Source organism: Odontesthes bonariensis, chromosome 3, assembly GCF_027942865.1.
Source record: "Odontesthes bonariensis isolate fOdoBon6 chromosome 3, fOdoBon6.hap1, whole genome shotgun sequence".
Classification (NCBI taxonomy): Eukaryota; Metazoa; Chordata; class Actinopteri; order Atheriniformes; family Atherinopsidae; genus Odontesthes; species Odontesthes bonariensis.
In genome coordinates this window covers 27,207,605-27,225,666 of record NC_134508.1, presented here as the reverse complement: position 1 = coordinate 27,225,666, position 18,062 = coordinate 27,207,605, and the positions used below count along the sequence as shown (strand labels likewise).

Here is an 18,062-nt window from a genome sequence, read left to right as displayed (position 1 = left end):
GTCTGTGGATAGGATAGCTTCATTGCTTGTGCACTGTTGCTGCCGAGTCGTTTGAGTTTGCCACTTAGCCTTCATTTAGCAACAACAGAGGGTTTAGGTACGTTTTTGAGTCTGTAAATCCACTGAAGGAGGAAGAGGTGGAAGACACCCAAATATGGTGATGATAGTGTTAGAAGATTTTAAGTTTTACAATAACTTTGAGATGCCTGATGACTTTTTAGATGCCTGAGCAACCAACTTTGATGAGACAGTTACTTCGATTATTAAAGAATATAGCAGTTTCACCATGAAATGGACTTCTGAACTGAGTGTGGATCAGAACTGGGAACAGTAAGTTGGGCTGAAAGGCTTTAACGCGGCCCCATAACTCACACGATTAACTGTCATTTTGTTCAATGTAAGCATGAAGGATTTTAAAGGCGTGAGATTGTGAAGGTGTGAGATGCCCAGCTGCGTCAGTTTGTCTCATGACTGGTATGTCCATCCTTCACTGAGATGATTTTTAACACTGGGGCTTTAAATCTACAGCATTTGATCTAAATATTCATCTAGCCCTGTGAAAGTGAATCATGGCACTGTAAATGTCTCCCAAATCACAGTCTGATGGGTTTAAGAGGCTACAGCTGAAGTTAGTGTGGAGAAAATTGATGTATTTTGTTCTAACCTTAAAAACACAAACCTAAGGAAAAATCATTTTGTTGTGGTCTGTGTTAGTAATAAGTTCATCGAATGGACTAATCATGCTCTTGATAACTTGTATTACAATGACATTATTCCTCTCAACATTAAATTTGAGTGTCAATGGTCCTTTCAGAGTCACTGGTATGTTTTGAAGGTTTAATCCTGTTCTTTCAGTATTGTTGGCAGCCAGAATAGTGAGAAGTTGAAATGAGGGAGACCCTGGTGATGCAACTACTGCGGAGCGCAGCAGAGACTGCTGGCTGAAGTTTTCTCACGCATTCTTCACCTCTTTGTCCTGAACTCCTTTGTCTCAGTCCCTTTTATTTCTTTACACCCTTCTCATTCCCCCTTTCTAACATTCATACTTCAGTCTCACAAACTAAACAACACAGATTGGTCTTAATGTTGGAGAGTCATCTTTTCTGTCCAAGGAAGCATTTGGTAGTTTGTTTTTTCAGTGCCCATAGATATGTTGATGATGTTGAGAGGGACGGATCGATCATGTGTTCTATAAATGGTCCCATCGCTATTTCTTAACCTTATTGAAACATTTTTTCATTTTAAATTGAATCAAAGAATCAAAGGTAAAAGAAGCCAATCCTAACACAAAAGCAACGGGGAACCATAAAATGTTTGGTATTTTTGTTTTAGAAATAACCAAAGTTTACTCCGGATCTCTTTTGATTGTCATCAAAGGAAAGAAAAAACTTTCCTGTTTTGTTGATGCACATGTTGACAGACATAATCAACACTGTCCTCTAAACTGGTTTCAGCTGGTTACTAATAGAGACGCAGTTATGTACCATCAAAGCCTTTGTTAGAGTAAACAAGGATTGTAAACAATATTCAGTGTAAAACAGTATTTTAGAAATAATTTATCTTTACAGACACTTTTTAAAGAACAAAATGCAATCAAGAGGTTTCTCAAGTCTCAGATCCAAAATATATTTTGGTGAGTACTGACAAACAGATAGCAAATGTTTTTTCTCTCTTTTAGACAAAAGTACAGGCCTGTTAAGTTACCGTGAGATATTTACATTGAGCCATAAGAGAGCAGCCATGCGCCTGTGAAGTCAGGAAAGGCGTCTCTAATTAGAGGGAGTGCGTTGCAGTCAAAGGGTGAGGCCCATCCTTGCCCATCTACCTGCCACTGCATCCTGCGCTGCAGCCTAATCTCTTGTAATTGTTCTGAGTCTGGGCTCCCACCCTGTCTCATTAGGCTCTTTACAGCATTCCTGATGAAAGGTCACTCCTGGTCACAGTTGGGTAAAGGCCACTGAGTCTGCGTAAATCAGATGTGACAAGTTTGTAAAATACAGTTGCAGGACTAATGATCCTTTTCATCAGCCAGTGTTGCACTGATTCTCCTGATATATGTTACATATTATACAAGTGAAATTTCCTTATCTTCCTCTATTTTTGTCCCGTTTGTTCTTCTTATCAGACCTCTCGGTAGTCAACTGCTTCTGCTCTGTATTTTGACTGTATTCCACTGTTGTGTATATTTTCCATATGGGAGCCACTTAACTGCAGAACATTTTGTCAGGAATGTTTTCTTTTCAAAGTGCTTTTACTGATGCTACTTTGGGTGTAAAAAGCAAATGCTGATTTGTGCAAAGATTGAATGAGACAGGATCAGTGGCCTTTCACAGACAAAGGCAATTTCTTGAAATCAGACTATTCTTTTAATCTTGCTCTGTTCCTTATCTTATCTCAGGAAAGACTAATTTACTGACATTCCTTCTATATAGTCGAGTTAAATGTCCTCTTTAGTGAGATAAACTGCGCAAAATTTTGCATTTGTAGTCAGATATGCAGTTGATCTTGGCACAGGGCTCTGCTTTTTGAGGGACTGTCAGCGATTCTGTAGGTAGGTCACTCTGCAATAAACACATGCTTGAACATAGATTCTGTCACCAAAACCAGATTGTAACATACAGGGGCAGGAACACGATAGACAGGGAAAACCATGAGTACAATGACAGAGGATCTAACCAAGAATGAAGAGAACTGGGAGTATAAATACTGTGGGGAGAGTGATTAGTGAGAAGGTACAGCTGAGGATAATTAACAGAGGTGAAGGAGTGGAGCCGACGACTGGCAGGAGGGAACTGAGGAAGGGTGAGGAAATGGCAAGGCTAAACGAACTGGAAACTAGAGACTAAACAGAAAAAAATACACAGATCGTGACAAATTCATGTTCATGCAGTGTATGTCAGTAAGGAAAAGCCCATGAGCAAGTCTGTCGCAAATGATATTGGTATCAGTGTATCATCATAGTAGTTTAGTGGTAAAAGAGAGTGTAAAAGTATCAATCAAACTATCACTGTATGTGAAAATGTGATGTTGCCTGTCAGCTATTAGTCAGGCTCTGATAAATGAGGCATTGATGAGTCAGATAACAGATTTAGCTAATGCTATGCTTTGTTTTATTGACCTAAATAGAGGAGGTCACAAGAAGACTCTGAAAGGTCATAAAATGATCAACAAGAGAAAAAAAAATTAAGAGTTCTCAATGATGATTATGCTTGGATTTTTTTTATTGTCATTTGTAAAATGAATGCTAATGGGCTACATTATACAAATGAAGCCATTTCTGCTTGGCATCTAGTTGTGTTTTGTGGTAGAAACTGCTGTCTGCTTCCAGCTGGAACTGGATATGAATTAAACCTGAGCATGATGTTAGAACCTCGTCAACCCCGTGTTTGACAGATGTTTCTCAACATGTTAGTTTGCACGGTGGCAAAATATCACGGATGTTAGAATTATTGGTTGTGTTGACATTAAATCATGACTTTTTGCTGTTGTTGGGTTTTTTTGGTTCCCATAATATTCTATGTTACTCTGGTATTATCATAAAATGTTTTGAAGACGCTGGATTTTTCAGTAGTATACGGCAATCAAAAATCTTACAAAAATATCCATGTTATTCTGTTGTCAGTCTTCTATTCAACCTAACATTGCCCGAACACTGAATCTTAGTAAGGTCAGCATGAAGTTCCCATTAAGTTGTGACTCTCCTCCCACCTTTTTTACTTTAGGCATAAAAATCACAAAAGACACTGGCAAAGCTTATTTCATAGTTGGGCAAATATCTGCTTTCATTGTTTTCTCAAGCTATTCTAGGAATATAGTTTATTGCTTTTCAACTACACATACCCCGGGGTTATGTGTTTTAGTGTTGTTCCTTTCAACTTTTACAGCAGTTCAAACATGTAATGTCACACTTGAGCAGGTGAAGCAATAATCAGGGGCCTTAACATTGATTCTCGTGGTATACCTTGAGTGTGACAGTCTGTCACGTGTCTCTCACCTTTTGCCTCGTAGGTAAACGGCTTTAGTGACGTTCTATCTGCTCAAGTCCTACACATACCTGTGTTGCATTTGGCATAAATGCGCCCGAGAAGGAGACAGGCTGGTATCACAACAAGTAATTTTTGGATTCCCGCAGGCTTCATGTCACGTTCCAGGCGTTCAAAACTCCTGGGTCAAAGCTAGAGAAGACGGGTCGCAACAGGAGGCGCACTGATGGAGCACACGCTAAGGGTCAGAAGGGCAAACGCCCTTAGGTCCATGAGATATTTGTTCCTCCTGTTCAGCTGGTTAGACCATAAAAAGTTGTCCTGGAGACACGAGTCGGTTCGTACAGCGTATGTAGTTTTTTCAGACTCTTTCTTTGATTTGTAAAACTTTGTAACCAATTGTGAAAATGATCGACAGAAGTCAGGAACTGTCTCGCTTGTTTTTTAAGGTAGAAAGTCAAGGTAAGGTTTTCTTAGCATTTTGCCCTTTCGGCTTCCATTGTACATCAAAACAGAGCTATGAAAGAACGTTGTGTTGTTCTTACTCAACTGGCAACTTTTATATTTCCAGTTTGAGGTGACTGGCCATTGGAGAAGCTTTTTGAGTCTCCCCAATGTGATTTGAGCTGTTTGTGTCGGGGAATGAAGGAGTCGTGATAGTGCGCTCAGCCTTTATCACAGAAAAGAAGTAAACTTGTGCAGTAAGAGGCAGCTGGCTCCAAAGAATGAGGTATCCTTTAACTCATAAACATACAGTACATGAGCACACATGTACACAAGAAACCTTTAAGCTTGCCTTGCAGCGCAGTGAAATGGATCATCAAAACAGGGATTAGTGGAGTTTAGGACTCAGCAGAGCAGAATGTTCACTAAACAAACTTAAACACTGGATTTTACTGTCTTTGATATCACATAGAATTCCTGTGTGGTCAAACATGAACAAGTAATACATCTGGAGGCTCAGTGATCAGTGAGGTGCACATACACTAATCAGTGGTTTAATTAAGTTTTGTATTTATATCCCAAAGTCATACTACGTTGTAGTGCCTCTGACAGCGGAACAGCTGCTTGTCGCTGGTGTCTTGTCAACACATTCCTTAGAAAGAAGAGCGCGATAAAAACAAAATACAAAAACTGAAATAGGACTTGCAGTTGAAGGGAAACAACAGAGCTCACTTTAATTAGACTGTCAAGAAGGCAAAAAAACCTTAGGACATAAAATAATTCTTTAAATATGTTATGTTTCCTTAATGTAGACCATATTTTTGAAGATATAGATCCAAAGTTTTGACTGAAGATGATTAATAATTGATTATGTAGTCATTTATATTTGGAGAAGAATGCTCACTTCACCATACCAGATTCTGCTTTTTGTTTATTTTCCAATAAAATTACGAATAAACTCATTATAACAGCTCCACAGAAGACCCTACATAATATGAGTAGGGTTTTGAATACAAATCATGATTATTAATTATTTGTTTATAAGGTCTTTTCTATAAATTCTAATGCCACTTTAATAAGTATAAGCCACCTAATAGTCACTCACTCAGTGAGTCAACTTTCATTATTATTATTATTATTATTATTATTATTATTATATAAGTATTATTATTCTGGAGTCCGAAGTCATTGTGTATTCCTAAAAAGACAAAAAGTGAACCTCACACAGGTGGCACTGATGTGTTTATTTATGATTTAGTTTAGTTGTGGTCACATGACAGAAACATTGCTGCTTATTGGTCTAAGGAATGTGTCTACCTTATGCCTCGGTTCCTTTTTAATTTTAACTGGTATAGACTGAATTTCTATTAAAAAGGTTGAAATATCTATTTTATGATATTTGGAGATGATGATGATTCTGCAGCCATGAACATGATTATCTGAAATTATTATGATAACACAATTAGTTATTGATTGTGACAGGCCTGCTTATGATGATTTAAAATTTCAACAGTTTAAGTTTTGTTTTGTTGGTGTTTTGTTGACCACAGTAGATAGTTATTCCAAAATATTCAAAACTATTCCAACACTTCCCCCAAATTGGAGACAGATTGTTAATTACCTCATGGAAGCGTGCTATTACGCGTCTTAAACGTCAATAAATATACATCACAGAGGTCTGTGTGTGGTTAGTCTTTTGTCATTACAGGGACATTTTTAACCTCATTGGTTCCTGGGGAAACCACATCACTTCCAGTTATACTGTCACTTAACAACTCTACTGCCATGTTGGCCACAATTACAGGCCCTCAGGAAGAAACTCTTGCTCAAAACTGGCACCAAGAATGCATCAAATGGTACTAATGATGGTAATTAAAGGCTACAACGTACGCAGCTCTCTGGTATAAGTCAGTTTGTTAAAACCAAAGTGAAAAATGTTTTACCAGAACAGAGACTTTGACAAGTGTGGTCCACTTTGATGGTGAAATATTATAGTGTGGCAGCTGTGTTTTAGTTACATGATGAATAAGAGCGGAGCAGAATCACATAATGTAAACTTTATAAACATTCAGCAGCACATCTGGGCTATTATTGAGGAGGTAGAGATTTAACAGCAGGGGGCAATGTTGAACTCGGACTGAGGGTTTCCAGGATGATTATGTTTTAATATTAAATAACCATCTGTCAAGTTGTTGTCTTTTGTAGTTTCAATAGTTTTTTTTAAGTATTGATCAGTTGTGGGTCATCATGGTCTTACTTGGAACTCATTTAAAGATCTGAGGCACCAGTTTCAGTCATCGGTATCATAATAAACACACTTGCTTTCTGAGGTAGTGGAAGCCGTTTACAAAACATGTCATAAAGTTTGCATTTCTGTGCATCTACATTTTTTTTCACTGAAACAAAGAACTTAACATCAAGTCGCTGACTCAGCAAATTATACATGTGAAAAGTGAGCCAGCTTTAGTTGATCTCTGCTTTGTTTCCATGTTGTCTGTCTTTAAATATTGCATCAGCAGTCAGTCAGTCAAGCCTTACATTGAAACCTATGTAAGTATGCAGTTGGGACACTTTTCACCTGAACTGCAGAGCGAACACTGGAATAAAACCTTGTAAATGGATTTAATTGTTTCTCATGATATCTGATTTCACTTAGAATTCTGTGGAAACACAGTTACAGGGCTCATAAGGAAACTTTTTTTTTTTTCATATTTATGAGCTTAAATGAGCGTATTTCTCCAGTTGTTGTCTGATCTATTTGAGAATCTAAGAGTCAGGTTTATGCTGCTGTCTGTCCAACGGGTAACAGATCATGGCTTTACAATAAACATTTTTAACAATCAGTTATACGACAGGTCAAAGGTGAGGATGAGTTTTTTGTGAAAAGGTGTGAAGTAAATTGTCAGTTCCAGTTCATAGATGATTAGTTTGTTGGTTGAACATGTTTCTAGATCATGTTTCGCTAGTTGCCACATGTGCAGGTCAGCAGCAAAGACATGCTCCTCTGACTCAGATATGTCTAACGGAACCCACAGGCAGTCCCCATCTTTATAGCACCTGGTAAATGAAACCAGCTGTGTGGACTGCAGGGAATGCAAGCAGGAATGAACATTAGAAAAGCACAATACTACACCAGAAGGCTTCTAGATCAGGGCACTAAAAGAAAACAGGTTGGAGCTGTGCACAGCATCCCAGCTCATGATCCTTGAATGAATGCTGTAATTCTCTGGCCCGTGCCCCCCCCCATGAGATAATATCAGTAATCTTGCAGTTTTCTTTGGCCCAGTAAAGCCCCTCATGGTCAGTCGAGACATCAGCTTCGTCGCCCTGGGAGCGGTGGTGGTCATCCTTATCAAAGGAAGTCACACAATACAGCAGAGGAATGTAAACCCAAAGATCTGCTGCAGCTGAACTTGCAGAAACATCGTCATAAGTTGTTGTGAAGATTTGATTATTTTTCATTCTTTTCCAGGTTACTTGGGAACAGAGCCCCATAGATTAGCATGTTTTTACCAAATTCTCCACATTTGTTTTACATTTATTTCACCAGAGGACATAACAACATAATTTGGCTCTCACAACACATCTTTATACGTACAGTATGTGTTGGTAACAGGATTTGGAAAACTCCAAGACATAGTTTAACTGGCTTTGGGACCCTTTAAGGTCCTTAGAATTTTGTCATCTTGTCATCAGTTTAGTAGAATTCAGTAAATTAAGGCTTAAACAACAGTCACACAGTAAATAAGTTGTGTTTGTTATGTAAAAATGCTCTCTTCTACACAAACTTTAAATGTTTTCATGTTATTCGATCTTTTCATTAGCCGAAGTTGTCTTGATTTCAGATAAGGCTGCCCACCTCTGCTGTAAATGTAACATAAAACCTTAAACTTTGCAATAAAATACAAATGATGCAGCAGTTCTTTGATAGAAAAATAAACCACTGCGTAAATCAAATAAATATTGCTTTCTGAATTGACATTTGCCTAAAACAGTTTACTGAAAGCTGTCACACTCAGAACTTTTTTTACTACTTGATTTTCTTGCATTTATGAAGGAAACAGCTCAACATTCTCTGAGCAAACTTGTCCATCTCAGGATACTTTATGAAGTAAAGTCAGACAAGGTAACTAATAGAAACCCCTCTCGTGAGTTTGATACTACTTTTATGTTGTTTGTTTACCAATTGATAGACTCGGGTCAACTTTTTTTTTCTATTCATTTCCATGCTCTATGCTACACTAAGCTAACTGATCATCTCATCTAAGTGCCAAATGTTAGCTCATTCTTTTTTAATACATCACCATGATTACTGACTAATCGGATTTGTCAGTCGCAGTCATATACTTAGATAGTACGTTTGACTGCTCAGATATTCCTAGTAAAAATTTCTCTCTGTGTATGATGTCTTGTTAAAAATATTTTCATAAAGTAATCCTCTGATTTTTGGATGGTGCAAATCCCTTAATGCTGCGAATGACCTGTGGTTGATTTTTCTCTTGCCAAATGGATACACGTGCCATATAATTTATATCTGAACATCTGCCGCATCTGCCTTGTGTGATTCTTCCTGAATGGGTTCAACTTGAGCGTTGCTCTTTGACTCTGACCAAGGACATAAATTGGACTGCAGACAGACCGCGATGCTCCAGGCATCTGACCTCTTTCTGGAGAACGTGCACTGAAACACCCCTCCATGGTGATTTAACGTTCATGGGAAGGAACTGATGTTTAAACACTTTTCTTCTGTAAAGTAGGTTACAAGTCTTGTTTCGCACCCGTAGATACGTCTGCTGGAGGTTCAACCAGGCGATAGATTGATGGATGGGTGGGAGCGAAATACTATCGACTGGAAAAAAGGACGTAGCATTTAAAGAGAATGTTGCCTCTGTTTCAGCCACCAGAGCCACCTCTGAGAATTGTATTTTTCGATAATTTTTTTTCCTTTTTTGTGCGTGTGTGTGTGTGTGTCTTATGCCATGTTTTTTTGGGGAGATATATTTCACATGTTTCAAATTTGCTCGTCACTTGCAAGTTTTTCAATGCTGTTTTTGACTTACAATCTAAAAGGTGTAAATAAGAAAAAGTGAATGGAAAAGGTAAAAACTGTCTGGGGAATGGAAACACAAATCGCATCTGACCTGGCAAAGATTTTGGGAAAAGAAAATGATCGTCTTCCCAGATATATTATCACAAATGAAAATATTTCCTGAGGAGGAACTCTCAATTTTCCTCTTGTAAATTACCACAGCAGTTTTTTTTCCCCGTCCTCGCTGTTTGTTACTACATAAAACAAGAACACCCACACAGCCAGGTTGGTTCAGTAACTGTTAAAGAAAACAAACAAAATAAATACATTGCAGTATTGGATATTTTTACAGCATGCCTTCTCAACATCATCTTGGTCTTACGAAACTGCTGACATGGTGTCAAAAATAAATACTCTGTCCGGTATTTAAAAGAATGAAGGTACCCAATTTGACATAGATATTCAGTTTTCCCCTGTTGCTTTGTGTCTTCTCCTGACCTGCAGCAGTTAAACATTCCTGCTCTCTTATTGGGCAGAAAGATGTTGAGAACGATGAGCATGACACTGACCCTGATCAGACCTCTGCTTAAGCTGCTACACAGGTGTGGGACCTCAGGGGGTAGAGGATGGCGGCGGGTGGGGTGTCATGCACACGCAACCCAAACACAGTTGTGGTCTAGCCGCAGGATCCTGTAAGGACTTTAAGTCCCATTCAGCTCTGTTACCAATGTATTTTCTTCAAATCTGCCATCGCAATGCTTATTTTACAACCTAAATAAACCGCACTAATGGGCGGGCAATCAGGACACAGACTCGTTAAATCGAACTCCTGTGATGAAGTGGTAAAATGAAAAATTAGTGAGCATCCAATTTTGAATTTTTGTAACCCACAAATTGTCTCATACTTCTAAGGAGTGGTGTAATAAATGACTTATATTGTTTGATTTATTGTCCAAAAAAAATGTGATCTTGATGTTGAACATGACACCTCCTTGATTATTGTGCTTCTTTCAGGGTTTTGCAGTTTTCAACCCTGTGACAATAGTAAGAGTGCAGTATTTTTCATGTGAGCATTTCCAGATGTTTTAAACGAAGAGGGAAATCGCTTAATTGGCCGGTAAAACACTGGTATTGCAATGTACCACCATTTGCTAGAAGGGGGAAAATGTTCCGTGGGGCTGTTTTTTTGCATTTCTTCTCTTCTATCCGCACAATAACTCATCTCTTTAATGAGCATTGAGAGATTATACAAGCTGATTTTGCCAATTTAATGTTCCTCCTTGATTTTCTTCACCACTTTCACCTCCAAAGATTATATCTGCTGGCATACTAAATAAAACAGCCAAATGTCATTAAGTATAAACTTTTCGGTGAGCATAATCTCTCCTGACAAAGCCCCATATGGGCAACATGAAATGTCAGTGAAGGGAATGTGTGTCTGTGTTCTGACAGTGCAACGCAAAACAGGATAAACCACCACACGTTCTTCCTTTCATTCTCAATTTTAATATCTCCTTATTCTTCAGAATCTCTGCAGCTCCAATTATGGTAGACAGAGCTGTCAGCACCTGTATATGACCCTGGTCATTATGTGTAGTTTGGGAACTGGAGGGAAACATTTTATCTGGTTTAGTTGATGACAGGTTTGGCAGCATATTTAACTAATGGAAATGAAATGGAAAGCTGCAACTTCGTGAAGATAGGTTTTGAATTTTCGGTATGATTAATGAAAACGAGTCTTGGTTCGTGTTGGATTAAGTTTAAAGGCAATCGGGTGAAAATGTCCCTGCTCCCCATGACCTTTTGTCCCACTTAATTTATCACTGGATACATTTTTATTCCATTTTGGCTGCATTGTAAATTTTTCACTTTTATTGAAGTTGCTACTCGGAGACCGATTAAAGGATGGAAACAGTATTCAGTGTCCCACAGCAATACTTGCAAACGTCACATTGAAATTTGAGACATTCAAGAATAAACATAGTAAAGATTTTCTTTTATTTCGGTTGTTCAGAAAAGCCAAAAAACAACACAGTTTTAGTAAACCCTTGAAAACACAGTTTCTTTGTTTTTCCTAATTTTTGTAGTTTTAACATCTGGATGACTAACTTTGTCATATTTTTTCCTCAACAGATGTGAATGAATGTGAAGAAACCAATGGAGGCTGTGAGGCTCTCTGCTGTAACACCATTGGAAGTTTCTACTGCAGGTGTCCTCCCGGGCAGAAACTAAATGAAGATGGAAAAACATGTCAAGGTTTGTTTTTTTTTTGTTGTTGTTTGGTTTCAGGTTGAAGGAGCACTCCACAAATGTTACACAGTTTATTACACTCATGTTAAGGGATATTCTTAAGTTTATTCAAGTTTTCTTGGTTATCTCTATGCTACAATTTGGGGTTTTAAAGACTTGGCTATTAACCAGTCAGAGAGAATCTTTAGAAACTCACAACAGGTTTGTTTATGGAAAGTCGAGGAATAAAGTCGATCAAAAATCTGGATATTCTGGCCTGAATTGCTTTGACAATTACTTTTTTTTTTTCTTTAACTTTCCTGAGTGCCTATGTGGGACATCAGTTGGCTTCTGACCTGAAACCTATTAATATGATTTCTGGATCAGTGGGATACATCTGAAATGGAAAAGTGAAATAGCAGTGCATGCTTTTCGCCCATTACCCATACTGAGTTGTCTTTGAGCAAGGCCTTTGTATGCTTTTTTGAGGGTAAACCGCGTAAGGTTCCAGTTATCATTATTGTTTATTCGTGATGGGAAAATAGGCTCGTATGAGGTACTGATCCTCACATGCAGTCGGTTTGTCACAGTTTGCATGTCTCATTTGAGAGGAGCACCAGAATAAGGTCACAACAGCAAAATGAGTCAACTAAAGCAGTTCTCACTCAAAAAAAATGAATTTACAAGGTTATTTCAAATCCAAATGGTTTATTTAAACCCTAAAATCTCAAAATAACACTAACAAACACAGAGATTGAGGCAGTGGGAGACAAACTAGTTCGGTATTTCAGGGAGTAAAGTGTATTGTTATTAGTATATTGTTTTTAAGTTTATTGTATTTAGAATGTATATTCTAAAAACAGCCAAAATGTGTCACTTAACCAGCCACAGTTGTCCTTTTTTAGATATGCCACACACCATAGACTGCATAATCACATGGAATAGCTTTACAAACCCTCTTTCAGCAATCCAAATCAACCCTTTAATATTAAGGTTTTCACATAAAAAAAAAATAAAATAAAATAAAATATATATATATATATATATATATATATATCTTGGCAAAAAACAAACAAACAAACAACAATTTAGTATTTTTTTTAGTCTTTTGTCAGAGTGGCCGAGAGCAATTTAGGAGAATCTTGTATTGCTTTCAAAAATCTCACCCCACTCTTAATATCTTTACTTTGATCAACTTCTGCAACACTACCCTTTATTTTGTATTTATTTTCTTATGTTTATGTGGCCCCTTCACTCAATTTTCACTCACATAATTTTGACTCAAATGTGCCTCAGCATCAGATGCTTTTAACTCTTCATACTGGAATTATTTTGGCTGCAGCTATTTCATGACTCAAGTATCTGTGGATGAAAGTATATCTATGTGTCTACTGTCAATCTCCGCTCACCAAAACAGAGCTTTTTCCCAGCATTTTCCCATGAGATTTTCTTTTGCTCCATCATAGTTTGATGTTTGTAATTGGGGAATCTCCGTGACTGGTTGGTTTAATCAGAGTAATGATTCCTCTGTGCAGAAGCCAAGTCTGGAGGAAAGATTGTAGCTGTCTGCGGGAGGAACCCAGTGAGAGATCTGATCCAGGTCATGGTTGTTAGGAGAGCTGATGTGAACGTTGCCACAGCTGGCTTTCATAGCTCCCTGCCCTTTGCCATTGGTGTGGTTGTTGGAGGAAACGGCTACCCGCGGTATTAATGCCCTAATTGTCTGTAATTGGCAGGAATATTAACAGTGGTAAAAGAAGCTGGCTGGAAGTTTTTGACGTTGTGGATGTTTAAGTTAGATGTGCATGTGTGGTGCTGTGTCTGCAGAAAGTGATCTGCTTTCTGCTTTTACATAGAGGGGTACAGAGCAGAGCTCTTTAGTGTAGTTGGGAGACAACTTCAATGCAGTTAGCTCAAAAGATAAATAAGTCTTAGTTGGACTCTACATAGGCACATTATGCACTATACTATGGGGAACCCTGTCCTTGGGGCTGTGTATATTTTTCCAATGTGGAACTTCAATGTGGGATGTTAGTATTTGGCAGGGAACAAATTGAACAAAAACAACTTTTGTTTTGTGCAAATAGAAAATATTTCAGATTTTACAATTTAATTCCCCGTGCTGACTTCCTCTGGGGCTCCCGGCAAAAATTCTTTTTAGTTATGGCTTTTGTTGGACTCATTTGAAGCATTGACACGAATGACGTCAGTCAAAACAGAAGAGGCCAACAGTAACAGCTGTCAAGCTGAGGGCAGTGTAGCAGTGTGAACATTTGCCGTCGTGTCAAACAGACTTTACAGCTCAGGCCATTACAAGCATGAAGCTCTGCCAGTGCCTGGCACGTGTCACGATAATGAGGAACCAAAATCAACAGGTATTTGTTTCTTCTTCACCCCTGAAAGGCAGACTGTGTGTGCGTGCAGGGCTGTAAATGCGCTCGTATGTGCTGTCACAAAAACTATTATTTTTGCTGCTGGTCTGAGTCTGAGCTTGAGTACGCCTGTGTGCTACGGAGGCTTTAAGAAAGAAAGAAAAGTCATAAATGTTGAGCTTTCGGTCATTGAATCTTGCAGAGGTCTCCGTGGGACATTTATCTACAGGCCATTTCTCTTCAGATGTTGAGCATGCATTTTACAGTTTTATAAGTTCAGTAAAGTGCTGCTGTAGTCCTGCTGCTGAGTTGAGTGTTGGCAACAGATGAGAGAGCATAGTGCTAAGCTCCTGAATAGATTATTTCACTGTAAAGCTCATTCCTTTCTCAGATGTTTGGATTAAAATATAGAATTTGTCTTCTGGCACTTATCAAATTTGGCATTCCTTTAGTGGCATTTTCTTTTTCTTTTTTTATTCATGTCAATATCAAAAGAAGAATATAGACAGCACATCCTTTAGTCTTTGTTCTTTAGCACCTTAGGTATGTGCCCTCATAAATCCTTACTTTGAATCCCATGATATTCTTTGAAGAAACAGTCAAATACAGTGGCCCAGTAAGGAAAATACATCTATTTGTAGTTCATACAGCACTTGACACTTCTTTTTTGTGAAAAAGAGAGTAAAGGCTGGCAGTGAGAGGGAAGTGTGAGGACAACCGGGAAAAAGAGAGACGAAAGAGGAGGATCTTTATATGTGAGGTACATTGGTGGATGGGAGGGTGAAACAGAAAAGGAGATGGAGGGAAGGAAGCACAGCAAATAAGAAGAACTCAACACTTTATTCCAGACCAGGAATCTTTACTGGAGAAGTGTTCATTGTTTTGTGTTTGAGTCGTACTTCGGCCATGGCTCTGGGATCATTATGGTGGATTTTCTCTCTCGTGGTCATTGAAGCATGTCTGGCTGCAAACTACCCACATATTTACTATAGAAGGATTTGCTATAGACCTCACTGTTACCATGGAAACCATGGCTACAATCTCGGCTACCTGGCACCAGGTAAGTGATGATATCACAGCCCAAAATGCTGCAGGATCAACAGCTGAGTCATAAGAGTTTATTAACGGTCATAATTTCACGCTGTGACTTTGACTCAAAGTTAATTCCTTCTGGGGACAAAGTAGGAACGAGTGTCTGCGTTGCGGTGTTCACTGTCGCTGCTCAGGTAACTATGTCAGGTTAGAGGAGGGGAGATTATCATTATTATTATTATGTTTGCACTATGAATCATGAAAGATGCTGTGCAATGCTAAACCCAAACAGGGCTTCATGCCAGATACTATCTCAGCCCATTATGTCAGTATTCTTACAACTGAATATTTATTTTCACATTTGGCAGGACTAAAGTTCTCAGGGATAAATGCGCATTATGAAACACATTTTACATTTTTTATTACCATATTGCTGACATTCCCCCTGGTCGTTTTTTTTTTTCTTTTTTGGAGATGGGGCAAGACTTTTCTGAAATGATTTATCTCCTGTGCACAATAAACAAATTGACTATTGTAAGCTGACATGAAATAGTTTTCCATGTAGACGAAGAGTGTGCTGTGGGCAGCAAATTAATGTACTCGCCACAAAAGCCAGCAGCTTCTGAGGCCTTGGCTCAAGTTTGCCAGGGATCATGTTCTGGATGTGGAAAGCAAGCTGGAGGGGATCCGCTGACTGTGAGCTGCAGTCAACAGAGCAACATCAGCTCAGCAGCGCTGGTCTCGTTAGATGAAAAACCAAACCAAGAGACGGCGTGCTGCATTGATGGAAAAATGAATGGATGGCTCCAGCCAGCTTTTCTGGATGAAGTGAAGCTTAAATTTGGCAGCAAGGAGACGAAGAGAAGGAAAGTTTAGAAGCTTGTTTCTGCTCCAAAGACTAAATCTGAAGATGCTGTGGGATAATACTGTGAGAAGATAGGTTTAGCCAAAGGTTTTACAGGAACCGTTATGCATGAAAATGTGCGTCTTTATTCTCATGCCCTGCATTTTTGTCCTCATCCTAATCCTGTCCTTTATTTTATTATAAAGTGCAGAATCTGTTTTTAATGTACCACATGAACTGCTAAGCTCTCATGCTTTACAACCCTACTTTTCCTCCATCATGTGCTATAATGTCAGGGGTGAGAGACTTTGGGCCTTGTAAAGACCTGATTTATCTGTAGATTGCAGGTCACATACTGTAGCCACATGAATGGACATGGATGTGATGATTTTTATTGTGCACAGTGGGGTTCAGATCCAGAAATAAGCCTCATCCCACAAAACGTGATACAGCCTCTTCGGGCGCCAAGATTCTTTCTTGAGGTTATACAGAGTCACAGATTCATTCTATTTCTCTTTAGACACCACAAAAAGTAATACTTGAGCTGCCATAATCAATATTTTCACTCTGTGAAATACATTTCGCTGTGGGAAATGTGAAAGGGGTCAGGTGTCGGGGTGAATCAGAACTTTTATAGCTGGCCTCTGCCACTTTTCTCAGGTCTTCAGGGTGTTACATTGTTTCGCAGCAAAAATAGAAAAGAGTGAATAGTAGACTCACTTTCACCTCATGACCAGTCACGTCAGTGTTACCGTTGTGCTCAGAGTACATTTTAGCCACTAAATGTCTAAGTATGTTACCAAGTTTGGTTTTAAATAAATTGGGTAAAAAAAGGACACTAAACTTGGCTTGTTTCTGATTTTCAAAGAAATTGATATTTATTTCAATATATATTTTCAAATCTCTGCATCACTCGTTGGAGTTTTTGTCTTCACCAGCAGGATACACAACTTTTAACTCGTAGCATTACCTTTTCATGAACATTTCACTTCAACTTTTCACGTTATATAACGCTATTGTGTTTGTCTACATTGCTAGAGACGAACAAGTAAGACTGTCAGTGACCAGAGTCGGTTAGCTTCAGCTCACTCTGTAGGGCGATTGTCCCCAAGGCTCATGCTTTAATTCCCTGTTGTCTCATCCAAATAATAAAATTGCCTTTGTCATGTTAAATCTAACATATTTAATAAAATCCAGCCTTCTTGTGTTCATCCATTGCTTAGTTTCCACACTCGCTGTCTCAGGATTCACACGGATGCAACGCTTGATGATGGGCAGTCGTAAGCGTTTATGATGAGACATTTGGTGTGGTAAAGATTTATCCTAATCATCACTGAGTGAATCATCAGTGAAAATAAATGATGAAATACAAGTTTTTTTTTTCTCTGTAGTTATGATGGCAATCAGGTTATTTATTGAGCAGGAATTTCAGTGAATTCTTGGAATAGTTTCTTGCAGAAAATAGCTGCCTGGGGTCAGGACTATACTCTGAACAACACATGTCTCAGTGAGGCAGTTAACTTGGGACTGACTAATAGTATTTTATGAAGTGTAAGCTATTTTTACAGAAATCTGCCCGCAGCCAAAACATTTTCACTCTCACCTTTATAATGCGTCACATCTCTTTCATTCAGTTACATTTCCACAAACTCCATTGTGATCATTTTAACATTGTTGAAACAAATTGGCGACTTGTTATCAGCGTGGAGGTGAGGTGGTTTGACTTAATGTCCTAATTATCTTGAATCACAGCAGACAGGCTGTTAGCAGGAGTCTAAACAGAGGCAGGCTTCATAAATCAGCTCAGATCTCACAGGGGGTCTGCTGTGAAACCCTCAAAACAATTTATTAGTCTTTGACCCTGAAATAAGCAGTGTCTCGGAACATGATTTGTTTCATTAGAAATCTGCCTTCAGTGAGGCGTCGTGTTTCACTCACCGCAACGTTTCTCAGATAAAGAACCCGCTTCTTTATTTGTTTACAGTGGACACACTCGGCTGAGTGGAATGTGTTTGGCATCCTCTGATTTAACTTTCCATATGTTTGCTCACCCAGGGGACTTTGACAAGGGGTGGAGGAAGTTAAATTGGGTTTTAAATGTTCAGTAGTTGTTACCACATGGGATATAT

The 18,062-nt window shown here is 38.7% G+C and overlaps 1 protein-coding gene across 1 annotated transcript in view; it reads left to right on the top strand.

Annotated features, from left to right (window-relative positions):
• megf6b (multiple EGF-like-domains 6b) overlaps positions 1 to 18,062 on the top strand; it is a 55,967-nt gene that overhangs the window by 17,937 nt on the left and 19,968 nt on the right. Inside the window, exon 5 of the mRNA XM_075461353.1 lies at positions 11,590 to 11,712. Within this exon, the coding sequence (XP_075317468.1) occupies positions 11,590 to 11,712 (123 nt within the window). The remainder of the gene's footprint in view (positions 1 to 11,589; positions 11,713 to 18,062) is intronic.